The sequence below is a fragment of the Chrysochloris asiatica genome, unplaced genomic scaffold (genome assembly GCF_000296735.1).
Source record: "Chrysochloris asiatica unplaced genomic scaffold, ChrAsi1.0 scaffold00440, whole genome shotgun sequence".
Taxonomy (NCBI): Eukaryota; Metazoa; Chordata; class Mammalia; order Afrosoricida; family Chrysochloridae; genus Chrysochloris; species Chrysochloris asiatica.
The window spans coordinates 341,977-360,922 of NW_006408958.1; the positions used below are offsets into that span (position 1 = coordinate 341,977).

The 18,946-nt window shown below is 50.2% G+C and overlaps 2 protein-coding genes across 2 annotated transcripts; one reads left to right on the forward strand and one right to left on the reverse strand.

Moving 5' to 3' along the window:
• Positions 1-7,813: 7,813 nt before the first annotated feature.
• IL27 (interleukin 27) lies at positions 7,814-12,166 on the forward strand. The gene is made up of 5 exons (XM_006877066.1): positions 7,814-7,844; positions 9,726-9,898; positions 9,978-10,076; positions 11,058-11,216; positions 11,918-12,166. The coding sequence occupies exons 1-5, from the start codon at positions 7,814-7,816 to the stop codon at positions 12,164-12,166; spliced, it is 711 nt and encodes a 236-aa protein (XP_006877128.1).
• Positions 12,167-12,923: 757 nt separating this feature from the next.
• On the reverse strand, positions 12,924-17,343 carry APOBR (apolipoprotein B receptor). The gene is made up of 4 exons (XM_006877067.1): positions 17,287-17,343; positions 13,429-16,944; positions 13,082-13,347; positions 12,924-12,993 (listed from the first exon to the last, which is right to left on the reverse strand). The coding sequence occupies exons 1-4, from the start codon at positions 17,341-17,343 to the stop codon at positions 12,924-12,926; spliced, it is 3,909 nt and encodes a 1,302-aa protein (XP_006877129.1).
• Positions 17,344-18,946: the final 1,603 nt, after the last annotated feature.

The following is an 18,946-nucleotide window of genomic DNA, read 5'->3' on the forward strand; positions in this document are numbered from 1 at the left end:
CTTGAACTGCCGACCTTATGGCAGATAAACAGAAATTAAAGGAATTTGTAATAATAAGACCAACTTTACAAAAAAATACTAAAGGATGTTCTTTGAACTAAGAAACAATAGTAGACAACCACCTGAGATTACCATATATGACAACACCATCCAGAACTCAATCCAGATGCAGACGTATTTAAAGTAAAACAAACTTACAAAAACAAACAAACTTACAAGCCTGAATGTAGGGAGCCAGAGATGTCAATTTATAATGAAGTCAACTACTAAACAAAAAGAGGGGATAGTGTAGATACAGAACTTCCAAATAGCAAGGAAGTCAAGTAGATTTCAAGATAAAACAGACTATTTTAAATGGGGAGAGAATTTATAAATTACAGGGTAACCTCAAAGAAAATGAATACCCTTTCACATCAAAATAAAAAAAAAGGGAAATCAGAAAGATTTAGTAACCATTAACACAACAGAAATAAAGAAAATGAAGAGAAAATCCATAAATACATGAACTCAACACAGGAAATTATATAGAACAAAAAAACCCAGTATCATCACAAAAATACACATAGGAAAATGACAACAATCCATTCATGTCTATTGATAATTATGCAGAACATAAATAGATTAAATACACCAGTCAAGAGACAGAGAGTAGCAGAATAGATAAGAAAAAAAGGGATCTTTCAATATGCTGCTTACAAGAGACACATCTTCCACACAAAGATAGAAATAGACTAAAAATTGAAGGAGATATCTGCACACCCATGTTCATTGTAGCACTATTCACAATAGCAAAAAGATGGAGAAAGCCTAAATGCCCATCAACAGAAGAATGGCTAAACAAACTTTGGTACATACACACAATGCAATATTACATAAAACCCCTCACAGAATGGAGTCAATCACAAAAGGACAAATATTGTATGAGACCACTGTTGTAAAAAGTTAAGAAAAGATTTTTCTTGCTAACTGAAATGTTCTATGATGGTTTCACGGGGGCGGGGAGAGGAGGAATTTGAGTTGTCCAGTGTTCCCAGCTGAGGTCAAACAAGGCTATCTGCCTTCTGGTTTCAGCTGTCAAACTGTAAATAAGACGTTTGCTTGGTCTATTTTGTGTCACGTTTTTCACATTTTTGTGGTTGATTTAGCTGTTTAAAATTGGCCCCAGTATGAAATGCAGTCTAGTGTTCCTTCCTAAGTTTAAGAAGGCTGTAACATGCCTCTGAGAAAGTTTTTATTTCTGAGAAAGTATTATTTTAGGAAAGCTTTGTTCAGGCGCAAATTACAGTGCTATTGTCTGTGAATTCAGTGTTCATGAAACCAACACTATACACTATATAAACTGTTTAACTAGAAACACACATAAAACAAGGTAATACAGTGAGCAGCTAATGAAAATGTTGTGGCCTGCAGGAACCAAACCTTATTTTCCCTAAGCATAGTATTTGAATTTCATAGAACATGGGTACTATGGTTAATGACGATTGGCTCTATTGTATACATTCTCTAGGATTCAGGCAGTACACACAAGTGTAAGTAGTGGGTGGACATGTGTTGCTGAGTGTGTCCCATCCTGGGAAGTAAGCTGTCCACTCATCTGTGGGTTCTATATACAGCAGACAAGACAAGTGAGGGGCATGGTGACCAGTGATGACTGAGACCCGTGGAGGCAGCTGAGTAAGGGCCTTGGGGTCAGCTTAGTGCCCATCATCAGCCTGGGAGCTTGAGGTTGCTGGAGGACCTGGGGTGCTCTCTGCTCAGCATTGTCCTAGGGCTCAACCCAGGGTCCATCTCTCCTCTGGATCTTCTTCATAGGGAGGTTACAGATGGGCTCGCTAGAGGCATCTGCTGTAGAGCATTGGATGGTAAGGAACTCTGAGTACAGGAGCCCCTAGAGCAGAACCCCACCCACCTGGCCAATGAGATGCATCCCATCTAGGGGTTCTCAGATTGGAGGCTGACCAAGGGCTACTTAGCTGACTCCCCCAGATCTGAACTCAGCTCTGATTGATGTTTCTGGGTCACCAGGCTCTTACACCTGTGGCTCCAGGTGATCTAGCCCATCCACCCACCCCACCCCTAACTCCTAAACTCTAATTGCAGCCTCTACTGTTTCTTTACCTTCTTTCCCTACCTCTTCTCTGACTCATGTTTTCTTGTTGATGATATGCCACCCCTGACAGTTATTAATAGCAATGAGCATGTTTTGAATTTCCTGTGGGCCAGACCCTGTACTACTACTAATAACTAAATGTATACAGTCCCACCACATGCCAGACCCTGTTCTAAGTGCTGGACACAAAATAGCTCTTAGAATCCTCCACATAGTCTTAGAAATTTGTATTGTTTTCCTTACAATAAAATGGGTGTAAAATTGAGGCACAGAGGAAAACCTTGCTTAAGAGAAAAACACAGCTACTCATTGTCAGTGCCAACCGTTTTATGGGCATAACTCTCGCTGAAGTCCTGTCTGACTGGTAGGATTAGCATTTCTACTTTGTAGATGAGCCAAGCTCAGGGAGGTTATTTGTACCTTATCTGCAGTCCCACCATTACCGTCCAGTCAGTTCTGAATCATGCCAACCCCATATGTGTCAGAGTTGAACTGTGCTCCTCAGAGTGATGGTGTTTGTGAACTTGAACTTCTAAATTTATAGTTAGGACTCACTGTCAAATTTGTCCCCCCAGGCACTTCTCACTGAGGCTCCACAGCTTCTACGTTCTGGAGCTGTGAATTGTGCATGGTTTGTCTGACTCCATGCCTGGGCCCTATGCTCTCCCAAGTTTATTTTCAATTCTAGCTGAAAGGTGGACCGGGCTGGGATCCTGGGCACACATAAGAGAGGGCAGAGCCAGCCAGGTCTGAAACGGAACTTTTCATCCCTGGCCTGTGTTTTCCTCTTGGCTGTAAACTCTTCCTTCCCAACACCCAGGACATCTGGTCTCCCCCCTCTTTTCTCACTCTACACAACTCAGTGTGTCATTTCCATAGAACGCCCAGAAATCACCATGGCATCTATGAGAAGATGATCCCACTTGCCTAATTTCTCACAGTCCTGCCCTGGTACCTACATGTCCTGGGGGAAACCAAAGAAGAGAAGCCTTTATTCTTTTGCCAGCCTCTTCCTCCCAGCAGGCACTTCCATAAGACCCCCACATTTGGGTGGGAGGGGATGGACATCCAAGCCCCTGGACTGCTGTTATGAGTAAGCCCCGCCTGCTATGGCAGTGGGCCTCCGTGGGCTGTGAGTGTAGAGGGAGGGAGGCCAGCAGTCACGGTTGGGAATTCGGGCCTTATCACCTCCACGCTCCTGGCCTCGGGGTCTCACCCTCCATGTATGGGAGCCTCACCTCCCCTAGCCTTCTGCAGACACCACGCTGGTTTCACTGGGAGGTTAGTTCCATCTCAGAGCTGACCTCACAGTGCTCAGGGATTCCCCTCACTAGCCCAAGCTGAAAATGGGTGACTTGAGTTCCAGGCTGTATCTGTCACCGATCTGATCTGCTATATGACCTTGAACAAGACTTCCCCTCACCAATTCCTTTCTGATGTAACACCTGGAGCATCTGACTCTCCAGTGCCTAGGATTTCCATCAGCCCCCTGGAGTGCTGGCGCTCAGCCAGGCTTGGGAAAGCAGAAAATGGGCTGGATTGTTTTCTCTGGTTTTTGTTTTTTTTTAATCGTCATCTAGGTTTTCATTTTTCTACATAATGATAGAGGCAGCATTTGAAAATGGCTATTACTCTTCAGTGAAGAAACTGAGGTCCACAGCAAGCCAGTGGTTACCTGAGATCACCACAGGGTTTAGTGATACATTGGAGTCTAGAACCCACGGTTTCTGACTTCCTTTCCAGCAATGTCTCCCTTTACCACATCCTTTCTTGTTCCTGCTGCCCTAGCCCAAGTCTGAGCCCATTAACCAAGACCTTGTGGAAACTGAGGCCCAGGTGGGCAGAGGCTGGCCCAGGCTCACCCTCCCAGGATTCAGACAGAGGTAAGCACAGCTCTCACTGGCCTACTGAAGCCTTACCCAGGACTGCTAAGGTCAGCAGTCCAAGGCCATGCCTGGCAGACCAGGTAGGTCACCCTCCCCTTATATTCATAAACCCACGGGGACCCGTGGGCTATGGGCACAGCCCTGGACTGGAGATCTCAGCAGATTGGCTGGAGAAGGAAAAGGCTGACAACAAGACCTCAGGGATCAGACTGGCCCCAGTCCTACTACTCAGTCCAGACAGATCACCCTCCAGAGCAGAGCCTGGATTAGGCACTTGTGTTGTGGCAGAAGACACGTTAGTTCAACAATGATATATTAAGAACTTTGTATTGTTGGCTCCAGAATCCCTGGGCAGTACACACAGTGAATGCTTAGCTGCTAACTGAAAGGTTGACAGTTCACATTCACCCAGAGGTACCTCAGAAGAAAGCCTGACAATCTACGCCTGAAAAATCAGTGAATGAGAACCCCACGGAGCACAGTTCTGTTCTGACATCCATGAAGCCACTGTAAGTTAGAATCAACTCGACAGCAAATGGTTTGGTTTGGGCTTATTGTTAGCTCAGGAATCCTGGGTGGTACTGATGAGTCTACTCAGAGGCATTGCGGAAGACAGTCCTGATGATTTACTTTAGAAAAAAATCAGCCACTGAAACCTTTAGACCATAGTTGTTCTCTGACACACATGGAGTCAGCTCAGGTTAGAATCAACTTGATGGATGGCAAGTGTTTCTTATTATTATTAGCTACTGGGTAGTGTTGTAGGATAAGTGTGTGGCATTGTAGAATAAGCACTGCCCTGCTAACCACAAGGTCAGCAGTTCAAACCCACCAGCTGCTCCTTGGAAACTTTATACAGGGTTGCTATGAGTCGAAACAGAAACCACGTCACTTAACAATAGTGGAGCTCTATTCCCATACCAAACAAGGAAAAATTCCCAACATTAAAATGTATACAAGGAACTCTGGTAGCATAGTGGTTATGAGTTGAGCTGCTAACCTCAAGGTCAGCAGTTCAAAACTACCAGCTGTTTCGGGGGAGAAAGATGACATTTTCTGTTCCTGTAAAGATTTACAGCCTCAGAAACCCTGTCCATGGTTGCTGTGAGTCGGAACTGACTCATGACACACAGCTACCTCCACCATGTAACACTGAAGAAGTCATCTGCTGGACTGCAAAATCAGTTTGAACCACAAGATTGGCAGTTCAAGCTCACCAGCTGCTCCTTGGAAACCCTATATATAGGGTCACTATGGGTCAGAACCTACTCTATGGCACTTAACAACAACAACAATAAAATTTATACACTAGTCTAAACAGACAAAAAGCCAACAGACAAATGTTAGATATCTAAAAATGTTAGAGTTCTAAAATATATGAATGTTATGAAGGAAAATTGGAGTCTTGGTGTGATGATGTAGGATAACACTGGACTGCAAGGCTCCGGTTCAAACCCACCAGCTACTCCTCAGAAACCCTATACAGGGTTGCTGTGAGTCAGAACCAACTCCACGGCATTTAACAACAACAACATAAAGGAAAATTATCCAGGGAATCAGGTGGGAGTGCCAGCGCCAGGGTTGCATTGTTCAGAAAGGCAGTCAGGGAAGACCCCGTTTGAGAGGTGACATTTGTGCAGAGATGTTATGGAGAGAGTGAGTTTTGCAAATATCTTGAAGAAGAGCATTCTAGACAGAAGGAACAGCAGTGTAAAGACCCTGAGGCAGGAGTGTGTCTGGCGTGTCTTAGGAGAAGCAAGGAGGCCAGTGTGACTGGAATGAATGAAGGTACAGAGAAAAAGGTGAACAAGATGAAAAACGTATATTAAAGATTTCTAGCTGAAGGAATGAGCCATTCAAGGGGAAGCCAGTGATAAGGGCTATGGTGCAGAGAAGAATGGGGAGAGGGAATTTGAGAGGCGATGGGAAGGGAATTCCAGCTGGTGCAAAGCCATGAAGCATGGGTGGCTCATCACGTTCAAGCATGAATGGAAAGTTTCTGGAGTAGAAATAGGGCGGGAGTATGGGTGAGGCTGGGGAAGTCAGCTGCAGCCAGGTGGAGAAGACAACAGAAGCAGCAACAAGGACAGGAGGTCTCTGTAGCCCTAGAAGACAATGGGAGGGGCGGGTAGTTAAATGAAGCTTCAGGACCAAAAGGTAATGGCCAGAGAGCTAGAGGTGCAGAAGTACAGCCAAGGATCAGGAGTGGCTGTGCAGAGGTAGCTGAAGTGAGGGCGTATGTGGTCAGGGAGTGAGTGGGATAGCCCTGCCTCCAAAATACAGCAAGACCTGGCATATGAGAAAGACCAGCCCTGACCTCTGTGTGCCCTAACCATCAGCTTCAGGATGTATGGTACCCTAATGGGGAGTCCCAGAGGAATGAGCCGCCATCACTGGGAAGTGCTCGCTGGGTCAGGGAGGCCCCAGTCTCTGTTCTTCCTCTTCTCTCCTCTTCCTTCTCCTCCTCTTCCTCCAGAAGCTCTCTGACCCTGTTCCCTGGGCAGATGCTGGTACTTCCCTGGTAGTTGGGCCCAGGAAGACTTGGTGGGCAGTGCCCTGGCAGGGGAGGGGGAGGGGCACAGGAAGGGGAAGCCCCTTTGGTTTCTGTATCACAGAAGGGACCCAACAGGGAAACCCCACAGGTCCCAAAAGGAAAGTGGCAGCTGTGGACCTCGGGGAAGACCAAGAAACCCCTAAAGATGGGAAATCCAGGGCAGGGCTGTGCTGGAAGAGAGTTCTGTGGTTGATGCAACCCGGCCGTGACAGGGCCTCTACAGAGCAGAAGTGTGGATCGTTGGGTCTACAGGTATTCTCAATACGGACAGATACCTGTGCCTCACCTCAGACAACGCAAGTTCTGACCCTGGGCATCAACTGAACCCTTATCCCAGTCCAAACTTGAGTCTTGACCCAGGACACATCCTGGCCAACTCTTAGCTACAAAGCCCTGTGCCTGATCTGAATGGAATTCTATTACCAACCCTAACTCACCATGGCTGAGTTTCCAGGTTCCTTATAGCTAGATAGAGCTCAGGTTAAATTCCAAATCCAGTCTGAGACCCAGCCATGACCTGAACTCTATCCGTAGGTCTGACCCTGTTCAAAGACTGAACCCAGACTTTAGCCCTAGATGGAGCTTAGACCCTTATAGTGAACTCTAATCCTAACTCCAGGCCTTGGACCTGATCTCATTTAGCCCTGACACTAATCACAGGCTGAGCGCTAATCCCAGCCCTAATGCTATCAGACTGAGCTATGATTCTGTCCAGGATGAGACCCTACTCACCCCACATAAAGCCCCATCCTAGTTGTGCACTGAGCCCTGACTTCCCTTGTATGCTCTTCTCCTTACCATCTAGTGAACCAGAAGAGAATAAAGATGACACAGAATTCCTAGTCCTCTTTTGTAGGTAGTCCCCTTACCTGGCCTTCCACCTTTTGAAAGAACATTACCTGGTATGAGCCCTAGGCTGATGGGGACAGAGCACGAAGCAAGGCAGGGTTCGAGTCTTTGGACCTACTAGTGCTAGGGTAGCTCATTCAAGAAAGCAGGGTAGCGAGGTGAGGGCTGAACCTGGGAGCTTAACAAGGGGTCAGGAATTTGGATTGCCCGAAGCCAGCTTCCCACTCCCCCTCCACCTCACCCCTCCCACCCCTCTGGGAAGGGAAACTACATTTCCCCATTTTAGAGAGGGGTGGTGATGAGGGAAGACTTGAGCAAATGCAAAGCTGAAAGTACAAGTGAAACCGGGCACAGCCCCCAGTATAAGACTCTCCCACCCAGGGGATGGCTGGCCAAAGAGGCTGGGCCCCCGACATGGGCCAGATGACAGGAGACCTTGGCTGGCGTGAGTCTGAGGCTAAGGCTGGGGGCAGAGGGATGGGCTTGGTTGAGACTAGGCAAGGATGGGAAAGCTTGGCTGGGGTGGATAGGGGTCAAGGGCTCGGGGGCAAGACTGAGACTACAGCTGGTTGGAGGGTGGGAAACCTTGACTGGCATGAATGGGGCAGGAGGTCTGGAGCAGAGGGCTGGGTGGTTTGGCAGGATTGGGCAGAGGATGGGACAACTTGGCTTGCAGGAATAGGGAGGGTAGCACAGACAGTTTAATCAGAACTGGGCAGATAAATGAAGAGTTTGGTTGGGGTGTTTGAGACTGAGAATTGGAACTGGCTAGAGGAAGAACAACAGGAGAATTAGCAAGAGTGAGGGGCTGTAGTCAAGGAATCAGCAGCCTGACTGGGTCAGGGGTCTTAAGTTTGAAGCTTAGAAGAAGGTCCAGACTGCAGTGGTGACGAAAGAACTTGGGGGTTGGAGTCAGAGATTGGCCAGAGGATCCGGTGGCAGGGCCAGGGAAAGGCCAAGGGCGAGAATATAGGGACAGTACCTTCAAGGGCCAGGGCTAAGACTCAGAGTTAGCTGATGCGCAGAAGGTGGGGAGAAGTTAGGGTAAGTGTCTGGGGTAAGTGGCTCAATTCTGGGTGGGCCACATCCACTTGGGACTGGGACCACCCACTCTGTCCTCTCCAAAGAATTAGGAAGAACCACCTTAAGTTTCTAGGATGCCAAAGGGTCATTACCTGGGGAAGTAGAAGTCTACAGACACTCCTTTTTGCCTTCATTGAGTGGACATTTCAAGAAATAGAGTCCAGATGTTGTGGATGAGAACAGGGAAGAAGAGGTATGGAGTGGAGAGCAGGATGATTTAGGATCAGTTTTGGTTTGTGTTTCGAGGAGAATTATGTAATTCCAGTAAGTACTGGATTTCCGTTCCCTGTGGGAGAAACCGCTGATCACAGCCCTCTTCCCAATGTTCCCACCCCATTGCCCTTCTTCCTTCTGTCCAAGAAACACAGGACAGGAGGCACCCTCAGAAACCAGCCATTCGACTCCCCTGTTTTACAGATGGGAGCTTGACTTTCTCAAAGAAAGAACCAGGATGAGAAACAGAGGTTCTGCCTCCCATTCTAGGCCCTACTCCCCTTTGTGGCAGCCTCTTTCCGTCTGGTGAGGGCTTGGCTTGCCCTAGGCAAGTCCTCCTGCAGAACGACTGACCCACCTGTCTTGGCGGAGACTGGACCAACCTGTCTTTTGACTCTTTAGGATAGAGTCCCTGACATTGCCAACCCAGCCCCTGGGCCCCTGGTAGCCAGATCAGGCCATTAGAGACACCTGGCTGAGCCGAAGGAATTCTTGACAGAGCAGAATGTTCCACTTTGGAGGCAGGTGGCTGCCTCCTCTGAGGTCCCCAAGGAAAGCACACAGGGTCTGTATTTAGACAGATCTAGAGTCCAGTCCCAGACATCTGACCTCTGGCTTCGATCACCTTGGGCAAGTCAGTCTATAGAGTCTCATTTCCTTCAGCTGTAAAATGGAGAAAACAATAGCACCCAAGTTGCCACATACAGTTAGGCAGGTTGTTCACTGAAAAGGGCACCTGGTCAAGGGAGTTAATGAGGGTGAGAGCAATCTGCTTGCAAAGGTAGGCACTGTGGCAGGGCTGTGTCTGCCTAGGGGCGGGGGTATCATTCTTTCATTCAGACAGAGATGCCAGATGGTCTGCGTCTGGTATCATTTGGTGGCCTCTCATGACTGGTCTTGAGGAGTCATGGGGACAATACTTGTGAGGGTCTCTGCATAGTGCTGGCGAAATATGTGCTCAGGAAAGGGGCTTTGTCTTTCTTCTCCTGAGGCTCCCCTCATCCTGCCCACCCTCCTCTCATCTCTCCAGGGCTCAGCCTGATGCTGCTCTCGTTGCTCCTGGCCCGAGCTGGTGTCTGGGGATTCCCAAGGCCCCCAGGAAGGCCCCCACTGAGCCTACAGGAGCTACAGAGAGAGTTCACTATCAGCCTACGTCTGGCCAGGAAGCTGCTCTCCAAGGTCCAGGGTCTGGCCCACAGCTTTGTGAGTTCCCAAAATGCAGCCAGCTCTGGGATGGGCAGACTCAATCCTCGGGTCTCCACTAACAGACCTTACCCCACAGGCTGAATACCACCTGCCTGGAGTGAGCCTGGACCTTCTGCCCCAGGAAGAGCAGTTCCACAATGTTTCTCTGACCTTCTGGACCTGGCGCCACCTCTCTGTGAGGGCTAGTGAGGTGTGGGAGGGGAGCTGCCAAAAAAGTTGAGGATAGTGAAGCTAGGGCAAATTAACATTTCGAAGTTGTTCCATGACTGAAAATTGATTTGGGGATAAATCTGGGGATAGATTCTGAGTTAGGTTGAAGATGCCATTGGTTATAAAGAAATTAAAATAGGATGCTATAAGAAAATGAGTTAAAGGAGAGGATGCAAGGAACACTGGGCATGGAAAGATATGGGATGGAAATGAATGGGATTGGGAATAGAGACTTGTATAGAGGAGGAAGGGAGTTCTGGTTTGGCACTGTAGGAGAAGAACCAGATGGACCACAAGGTTGGTTTGAACTATAAGGTCTACAGTTGTTGTTAAGTGCCCTTGAGTCGGTTCTGATTCATAGCGACCCTGTATAGGATATTCGAGGAGTGGCTGGTGAGTCTGAACCATTGACTTTGTGGTTCAAACTGATCTTGTGGTCCAGTACTTATCCTACAATGCCAAACCAGGACTCCAGAGTTGGAATTAGAGATGGGAACATTAGGATGGGGAAGATGTTGAAAGCAAGGTGAGAGATTGGGGATTGCTGGAAGTAAGAATGGATTGGGATAAGGAAAAGAGTTGAAAAGAGGGTGAAAACAAAACTGCAGATGGCTGTGAAGTAGGAGGTGCATATGGAAAGTTATGGAGGAAGGAATGGGGTTACAGATGAGTTTGGGGTGGGGCTGATAATGAGGTGGGGACAGAGATAGAATAGAGATCAAAGACACTAGATATCAAAGAATCCAGATGGAATGGTGGTAAACATGGGGAGGGGATGGAGATGGGGTTGAGGATGGGATTCTTTCAGGAGTTGGGGTGGAAATAGGAATGGAATGGGAGTTAAAGATGAGGATGGGAATGGGACCCAGTTAGTTATGAGTTTGGTTTGAAGTGTGTCATCCTTGGCCTGAGGGTGTTTCTTGACTCCTCCTTTCCCTTTTCATAGGACCCAGAACGACTATGCTTCCTCTCAATGATGCTTCGCCCCTTCCATGCCTTGCTGGGAGGACTGGGGAATCAGAGGGGCTGGACCAGCTCAGAAAGAATGCAGCTGTGGCACATAAGGCTAGATCTCCGGGACCTACAACGGCATCTACGTTTTCAGGTAGAGATTCACCTTCTTCAACTCCAGAGACCAATACATACCTGAGGCTCATTGGTTCCCTTTTTAAAACACCCCTTGTTGTCAGTCGGTTCCAAGCCATAGCTACTCTGTATAGGGTTTCTGAGGAGCAGCTGGTGAGCTTGAACTGCCAATCTTGTAGTTCAAACCAACTTTGCAGTCCAAGGTATTAACCCACAGTGCCACACAAGGACTCTGCCCAAGGTTGGGAAAGTCTAAAGGGAGAGGCTCCATGAGCAACCCCAATGATCAAGTTGGTTGCTTCCCCCTCCCTTCCTCTGACATCACCCGGCTCCTCCTGAACATTTCAAAGGGAAATAGGAATTTTACCCTTAATCAGAGAATAGAAAATGCAAGCAGAATCTGAACCAGCCACATCACTTCTTTACTTGTTTCTGATCCTGACATAATCTTTTAAGAACAGAGAGGAACTTTCTGAGCCCCAAATACCCAAGTCCATTCTAGAAGAGTGGCCTAACCTTGGTCCATGACTTATATATGACCAAAAGGTTAGGCAGGACACATGGGATGATAACATAATAGAAGATCTGAAGTAGGCATTGTCCAAGATGACTCTGTAGTCATGATGTCATTATGAACTATTTATTGGGCACAAAAAAGGAATGAGGATGTCTCAAGTTCCCAGCCTGGCCATTCTCTGACCTGCAGGTCTCTTCTCACAGGTGCTGGCTGCGGGGTTCCACCTCCCTGAGGAGGAGGATGGGGAGGAGAAGGAGCTGCTCCTTGGGGCCTTGGACAGCCCCTCACAGATGTCAGCCCAGACATCCTGGCCCCAGCTCCTCTACATCTACCAGTCGCTGCACTCCTTGGAACTCGTCTTGTCTCGTGCCATTCGGGACTTACTGCTGCTCTCTCAGGCTAGGAACCCATCCCAGGCCTTGGGATTCTCACTCTCCAGCTCTCAGCCCTGAGAGTGGCCTCTTACCCTGTGGGACCAGGGTCTTGACCAACAGGACAGCTTCCAGCTCACTTGCCCAAGCCCCAGACCTATCCAGTAACTTAAAGCCCTTCTGATCACTGACAGATATTTATTTTTTGGGATATTTATTTATTGTCTAGGAAGAGGATGGTTTATTTATTGCTTCCGGGCCTGCTGGTCCTTCTTGGGCTGGGCCACCATAATAGGTGCCTAATAAAACACTCTTGCTCCTCTTGCTGCGTTACCTGGTTTTTAGAGAAAGGACCCAAAGGGCCAGAAGGCCTGGAATGGACTCTGTAGCCTCTGACTACCCTGGACCTATCTCTGCTCCTAAACGTTTGGGGGTCTCCCATTTTGGCCTGCTCAGAGGGTGGTTGTCAGGGTTCTGAGACTAAGCTATAATTTTGAAACCCTAATACGGCTAGTCTGCTATCCAACAACCTTTGATTCCAAGTGGTATTCCTTAGACGGTCCAAAACCCATCTCCTTTAGGCTGACACCATTTCTTGAGGTTTGGGTTATACCTACACAGCTCTGTAGGAATAAAGGTGTGGGAACAAAAGGGAAGTCGGAGAGGAGGGGTGTGGGGATAGTGGTCCCTGGACAGCTAAGTTCAGCATCCTTAGAGACATCTGGTTTTGTCAGCTCCATGAATAAGCACATCAAGAAACTGAGGCCCAGAGGGTGGAAAGACTGTCTAAGGTTTCAGAGGGTTTTGAAGAAAGCAGGACATTCAGGTCTGGTCCCAGTCACTGGGGCTTCGGCTGGCCCAGTCGGGCTTGCAGTTCCTGCATCATGCCAGGGTGTGCAAGGCCAAACCTGGAGGTGCAAGACAGGTCCATGGGAGCTGGTCCCAGGTACACAGCCTCCTCCCCATCCCAGGCTAGTCATCATACCCTATGCCTACCCGCGTCCCAGTGGCCTTCTTCTGGTTGGCACTGGGGTCCCTTCAGGCCTTGGAGGGCTTGGTTCTGGAGGGTCCTCTGACTGGAGAAGCCTCTGCTGAGGGGCCAATGGCTGTGCCTCGGATGGTAGGCTGGGGGGCTCCTCGTGTGGCCCAGGTGCAGGGGTGCGACGGAATGAGGGCCGGGATCTTCGTTGTGTGGAGCTTCGAGAGAGAAGTGCACGGCTCCGAGGCACGGAGACATCCAGGAGGGACCCAGGAAGCAGGGCCTGCTGGGAGGGGAACACAGAGTATTGGGGGCTGACATCAAGATTCTGCTGTCTGGCCCTGGATCCTGCCCGAGTCCTCACCTCACTCCAGCTGCTGTGAGCACCCTCTCGGGCACTTCCCATGGTCTCTGCAGCCTCAGGTTCAGTCTCTGGAGGTTCCTGAGCTGTTGACTGTTCCTTCTTGACACCCTCCATGCCTTCTGGATCAGCCTCCTCGGTCTCCCCAGCTTCTTCAGCTTCCCTGGTCTCCACAGCCTCCCATGCTTCCTCAGTTTTCTTGGCCTTCTGGTTCTCTCTGGCCTCCCCAGCTTCTTCAGCTTCCCAGACTTCCGCAGCCTCCCCAGCTTCCCCAGTTTCCTCAGCTTTCTTGGCCTCCTTGGTCTCTCCCACCTCCTCAGCCTCCCCTGTTTCCTTGGGAATCCCTATCTCCTCGGTCTCCCCAGTCACCCTGGCCTCTTCGGTTCCCTCAGCACCCCTGACCTCACCAGCCTCCTCAGTCTCCTCAGCCTCCCCAGTCTTCTCTGCCTCCCCGACCTCCTCAGTCTCCCCAGTCACCTGGACGTCCTTGGCTACATCAGCATCTCTGACATACTCAGCCTCCTCAACCTGCCCTATCTCCTCAGCCTCCCTGGCTTCCTCAGCTCCCTCAGCATCCCTGACCTTCCCAGCCTCCTCAGTCTGCCCTATCTTCTCAAGCTCTTCAGTCTCCCTAGCCTGCCCTATGTCCTCAGCCTCCTCGGCCTCCTCAGTCTCCCCAGCCACCCATGCCTCCTTGGCACCCTCAGCATCCCTGACCTTCCCAACTTCCTCAGCCTGCCCTATGTCCTCAGCCTGCCCTATGTCCTCAGCCTCCTCGGCCTCCTCAGTCTCCCCAGCCACCCATGCCTCCTTGGCTCCCTCAGCATCCCTGACCTTCCCAGCCTCCTCAGCCTGCCCTATGTCCTCAGCCTCCCTGGCTTCCTCAGCCTCCTCAGTCTCCCTAGCCATCTTGGCCTCCTTAGCACCCTCAGCATCCCTGACCTCTCCAGCCTCCTCAGCTTTTCCTAACTCCCCATCCTCCTCTAGCTCTTCAGCCTCCCCTATCTCCTCAGCCTCTAGCCTTGGGCCTCCAGCCACCTCAATATCCTCCACATCAAGGATTTTTTGTGCCCCTTCATCACAATGGTGGTCTCTACACTGTCCCTCACTGTGTGCCTCCTGCTCCATTTCTTGCCACCCCCCAACCTCTGCTTTCTCCACTGTCTGCTCTCCTGTGGCCATGTTCACAGCTTCCCCTATGGCCATGGCCTCCTCCGCTCTCCACACCTGGGAGCCTGAGGTAAAGCGATCCATACTCCTGCTTCCTTCTGCCTCTGCAGATTCCCCAGCCTTGATCTGCTCTCCCTCCTTGGCCTCAGAAGCCTCTCTTTGGTGACCTCTACTAGACACCATCTCCTTTTCTGAGTCCCCCAGGCTGAACTCCTGTCTACTTCTGTCTTCTCCCTCTGTGGCCTCACCATGCTGGGCCTCGGACAACTCCCTGCCTCTGCCAAACTCCTCTCTCTCATCTGAGTCCCAGCCTCTCTTAAACTCCCTCTCCCAGGCATCCTCAGCTTCCCTTTCTGGCCTGTTCTCCACCCCAGACACCTTTACAGCCAGGGCTAGCTTATCCTCCACCATCTGTGCAGCCTGGAGGCTCGGGGATGCTTCCTCCAGCCTCCAGCTTCTCTTGGGCATCCTGTCTGCCCGCCACAGCACTGTAGCCTCTTCTACCCTATCCTTGATTTCTCTGGCTTCTGTCCTTGCTTCTGCCCCATGGCACCCACCTGGCACCTCTGCTTCCAGGGCCTCTTCCTCTTCTGTCCCACACCCAGTGTCCTCTGCTTTCTTGCCCTCCCCATCTGCCCCTGGGATATCCAGTCGTTCAGACTCTTGGCCTCTTTTGGCCTCAACCTCCAGTGGCTGGCCTATGGCAGCCTTCTCTCCCACCTCCTCAGCATCTGCTTTCTCCTGGATATTTCCATTCTCCACACCCCTTCTCCTCTCATTTCTCCAGGTTTCTTCCTCAAAGACAAGGACTTCACGCTCCAAGTATCTAGACTTCTCCCCTAGGTTCCTTTCTGTTTCCTGTATGCCCAGAGCTAGAGCTCTGAAGAGTTCTTCCTTAGCCCCCAGTCTGCCCTCAGGTCTCTTTGTTGGGGGCTGGGTCTGCCTCATCAGCTCGGGTTCCTGGCCTTCAGTGATTTCCCATTCAATGCCTCCCCACTCCCCACTCAGTATTTCTGGGCCTCTCTGAGCCTCTTCATCATGCCTCTGCTCCGTGAACACCTTTTCAGGTCTGTCCTCTGGGGTTGGCCCCAAGTCAGCTTCACCTTCAGCCCCTTTTGCCTCTTCATCCTGAGGCAGCCCAGCCTCTGTGGCCCAGCCACTCCCTCTTTCCTCCTGGGCCTCCCCAGCCCTGATCTCTTCACTCTCTTTCCTGCCCCTGTCTGTCTGGCCCTCAAAGCCTTTCCCTACCTCTTCCTCTGACCCCTGGCCTCCTGCTACCTCCTTCCCTGCTGCCTGACCTCCATTCCCTTCTTCTACTCCCTCAGTCCCCAGGGTCTGGGTCTGTTTGGGGAAAAGGGTTTCTTCAGTCTCCCTGTTCTCGTCTACCTCCTCTACCCACTCACCCTTGGAGGCCTCATCTAAGAACCAGACACTCTTGGTACCTTCTGGAGACCTTTCTCCTAGGACTGCCCCATGTTCTAGCCCCCTGACCACTGGCTGGTCAACCTCTTGCCCACTTAAGTTGGTCCACGTCTCTTCACTACCTGAGCTTGTTCTGGCCTCCTCCCTGCCTGAGGCTGTCCAGACCTCAAGTTCTGCTTCTGGCCCCTGTGGCTCTTGTGCCCCCATGATGTGGCCATCCTTCTGCACGACAGCCAACTCTTCTTCCCTCCAAGTCCCTCTGGCCTCAGCCTCTGGGGTCAACTCTGCAGCAGCCTCCTTGTCCTCCTGCTCTGTCTCCTTGTCATTCCCTGCAGCATTTTGCCAACCAACATCAACCTTCCCCTCAGGCTCCTTGTGCCAGCACCACGCTGACTCCGCCCCTCTGGCCACCCCTGGCTCTCTTGCCCTGACCTCTTCCTCCTCCTCCTGTTCCCAGATTTTCAGTGTCTCCCCTCTGTTCACTTCCTGCTCATCAGGTTCCTGCCTCTCCTGGTCTTGACTGCTTCTGTCTTGACCAGTCGCAGACCCTGCCTCAGACATCTTCGTGGCCTCCAAGGGGGCACTCGGCTCCTGGCACCTGCTAGACTTGGCTGTCTGCCAGGCTCCAGTCTCCTGTCTGTCTACTTGGGACCCATGGGAGCTGCTTTCTCCCCACCCCCAGGTCTGTTCAGCAGCTAAGCTTCCCTCCTGGTGTCTTTCAGCCTCTCCAAGCCCTGTTAGCCCTCCATTCCCCTCACTTTGGTTGCCTGTAAGACCCTCCAGGGCCTCCTGAGCGGTTTCCTCCACAGCCCACCTTGGCTTCCCTGCATCCACCTTCTCCAGTTCCTTGGCTGCCTGAGTGTCTCTCTCCCCTGTGGTGGGGACCCCATCTCCCACCAGGTAGGAGACAAAGGTATTCAAGGAATCCTAGAAGAAAAGGGAGGTAGGGAGAAAGGGCATTAAGGGGAGGCCCAGATTTCTCCTTTGGGGGTTTGGGCCCAGAGTTAGAATGGCAGGAAAGTCCCGGGAGAATGTAGAGGGGTTCTGGGATCTGGGACGAGACTGAAACAGGATCAGCAGAAGGAAGGGGAAAAGGTCTAAGATCTGTGGATGTGCTTGGGGAGGTAGGGAGATTATTTCCAGAAAGGACTGGACTAGGAGGCTGCTGATCTGGGAAGGAATCTCCAGTCTGGAGAAAGGTTCAAAGGAAGGAAAAGTATGGAGCCCGGGAGCAGAGTGAAAGAATCTGCATCTTTTTGCCCCTCTCACCAGTGCCCCCCTCAAGGCCTGATGCAGCCCAGGGAGGTGTAGCCGGAGGAAGTCCATCCTGTCAGTCTCTGTCCAGAAAGCCAACAATGACTGTCCCCACACACCAAGACAAGCCTCTTTCTTGGGCCCAAGGCACTTCCTCTTCCCGTCTCTCCCTGACGTACCCCCACACACTCTGTCCCCCTCCCTCCCCAATACTCATAGTAGCCTCTAAGGCAGGATGAGAGATTCATATGCATCACATAGGGAACTTGGGTGCACATTTGCGGCTAAAGGGCAAAGGGGGAGGGCCCGAAAGAGAAAACTGGGAGCAGGAAGACCTCAGAATTGGGTATGGGGGAGGGGCGTATAACATTTGTAGCTCAAGTGACTCAGGTCTTGAATTTACACCTCAGCCATTTCCGCCTCCCTCCAAGCCACAATCTTTTGGTGTGAAGAAATTGGGGTTTGTGGTTCCTGTTTTGCCCTGGAACAAAAAGTGGGAGTGAGTAGGGGGCCGTTGAGGCTGGTGACAGTGCTGGCTTGCTTCCCATTTTGGGATCATTAATGCATCCCTAAAGGAGTCATGGTGTGGCTCTGTGGGTTAATGCGACAGATTGCAAAGCCATTTGAACTGCAATGTCGGCGGTTCAAGCTCACTAGCTGTTCTTTGGAAACCCTTCACAGGGTTGCAACGGGTCGGAACTGACTGGATGGCACTTCACAACAACAAAGGAGACCTGGTGGTACTATGGGGTAGGAGTTAGACTGACTGCTATCTGAAAGGTCAGTGGTTCAAACCCACCAGCTTCTCTGAGGAAGAAGGATGAGGCTATCTCCTCATGTAAAGATTTATAGTCTTGGAAACCTACACAGGATCAGTATGAGTTGAAATCGACTCCATGGTTTGACTTTTTCTTTGGAAAGGTGAGAAAGGGTTTGGCTTGTTGGCTTCACCTTTTTGTTGTTGTTAAACTTTTTATTGTGAATTGAGTGAAGGTTTAGAGAGCAGATTACCAGTTTACATTCAACAATTCATTCACTTCGTTTCATCTCAATGATTGCAATTCCCTCAGTGTAACATTACCTAATCCCACTTCTCCCCTGGGTTTACTATCTCCAGTCCTTCTTTCCTGGCCCTTCTGAATTTTGTCATTAGGTAAATTGCTAAGTGCCCGTCGAGTCAATTCTGACCCATAGCAATCCTGTATAGGGTTTCCAAGGAGCAGCTGGTGAGCTTAAACCACTGACCTTACAGTTCAAACTGACTATGCAGTCTGACGCATTAGCCCACAGCGCCACACCAGGATTCCCAATAGGTAAATGCTGTCCCTTTAATCTTGAAGGTTTGACCATTGAAGGGTGTGTGTACCTCACTAGTGTTGTCATTTGTGGTTATTCTTGTGAAAGAGTGTTTGGCTAAATTTTTTCTTGTGCTTACTTGTGACTACCTCCCACTTTCCTGTGAGTTCTTTGAAGGCAGAGGCCCTGTGTGAAACTTTGCTGAATGTTTATAGGCTTGGTGGTGCCATGGTAAAGCGCTCTACTGCTAACTGAAAGGTCAGCAGCTTGAACCCATTGGTGTTCTTCTGGAGAAACACGTAGCTCTCTTCCTTTGTTACAACCCTGGAATCCCTATGGGGCAGTTTGACTCTGTTCTAAAGGGTCACTCTGAGCCAGA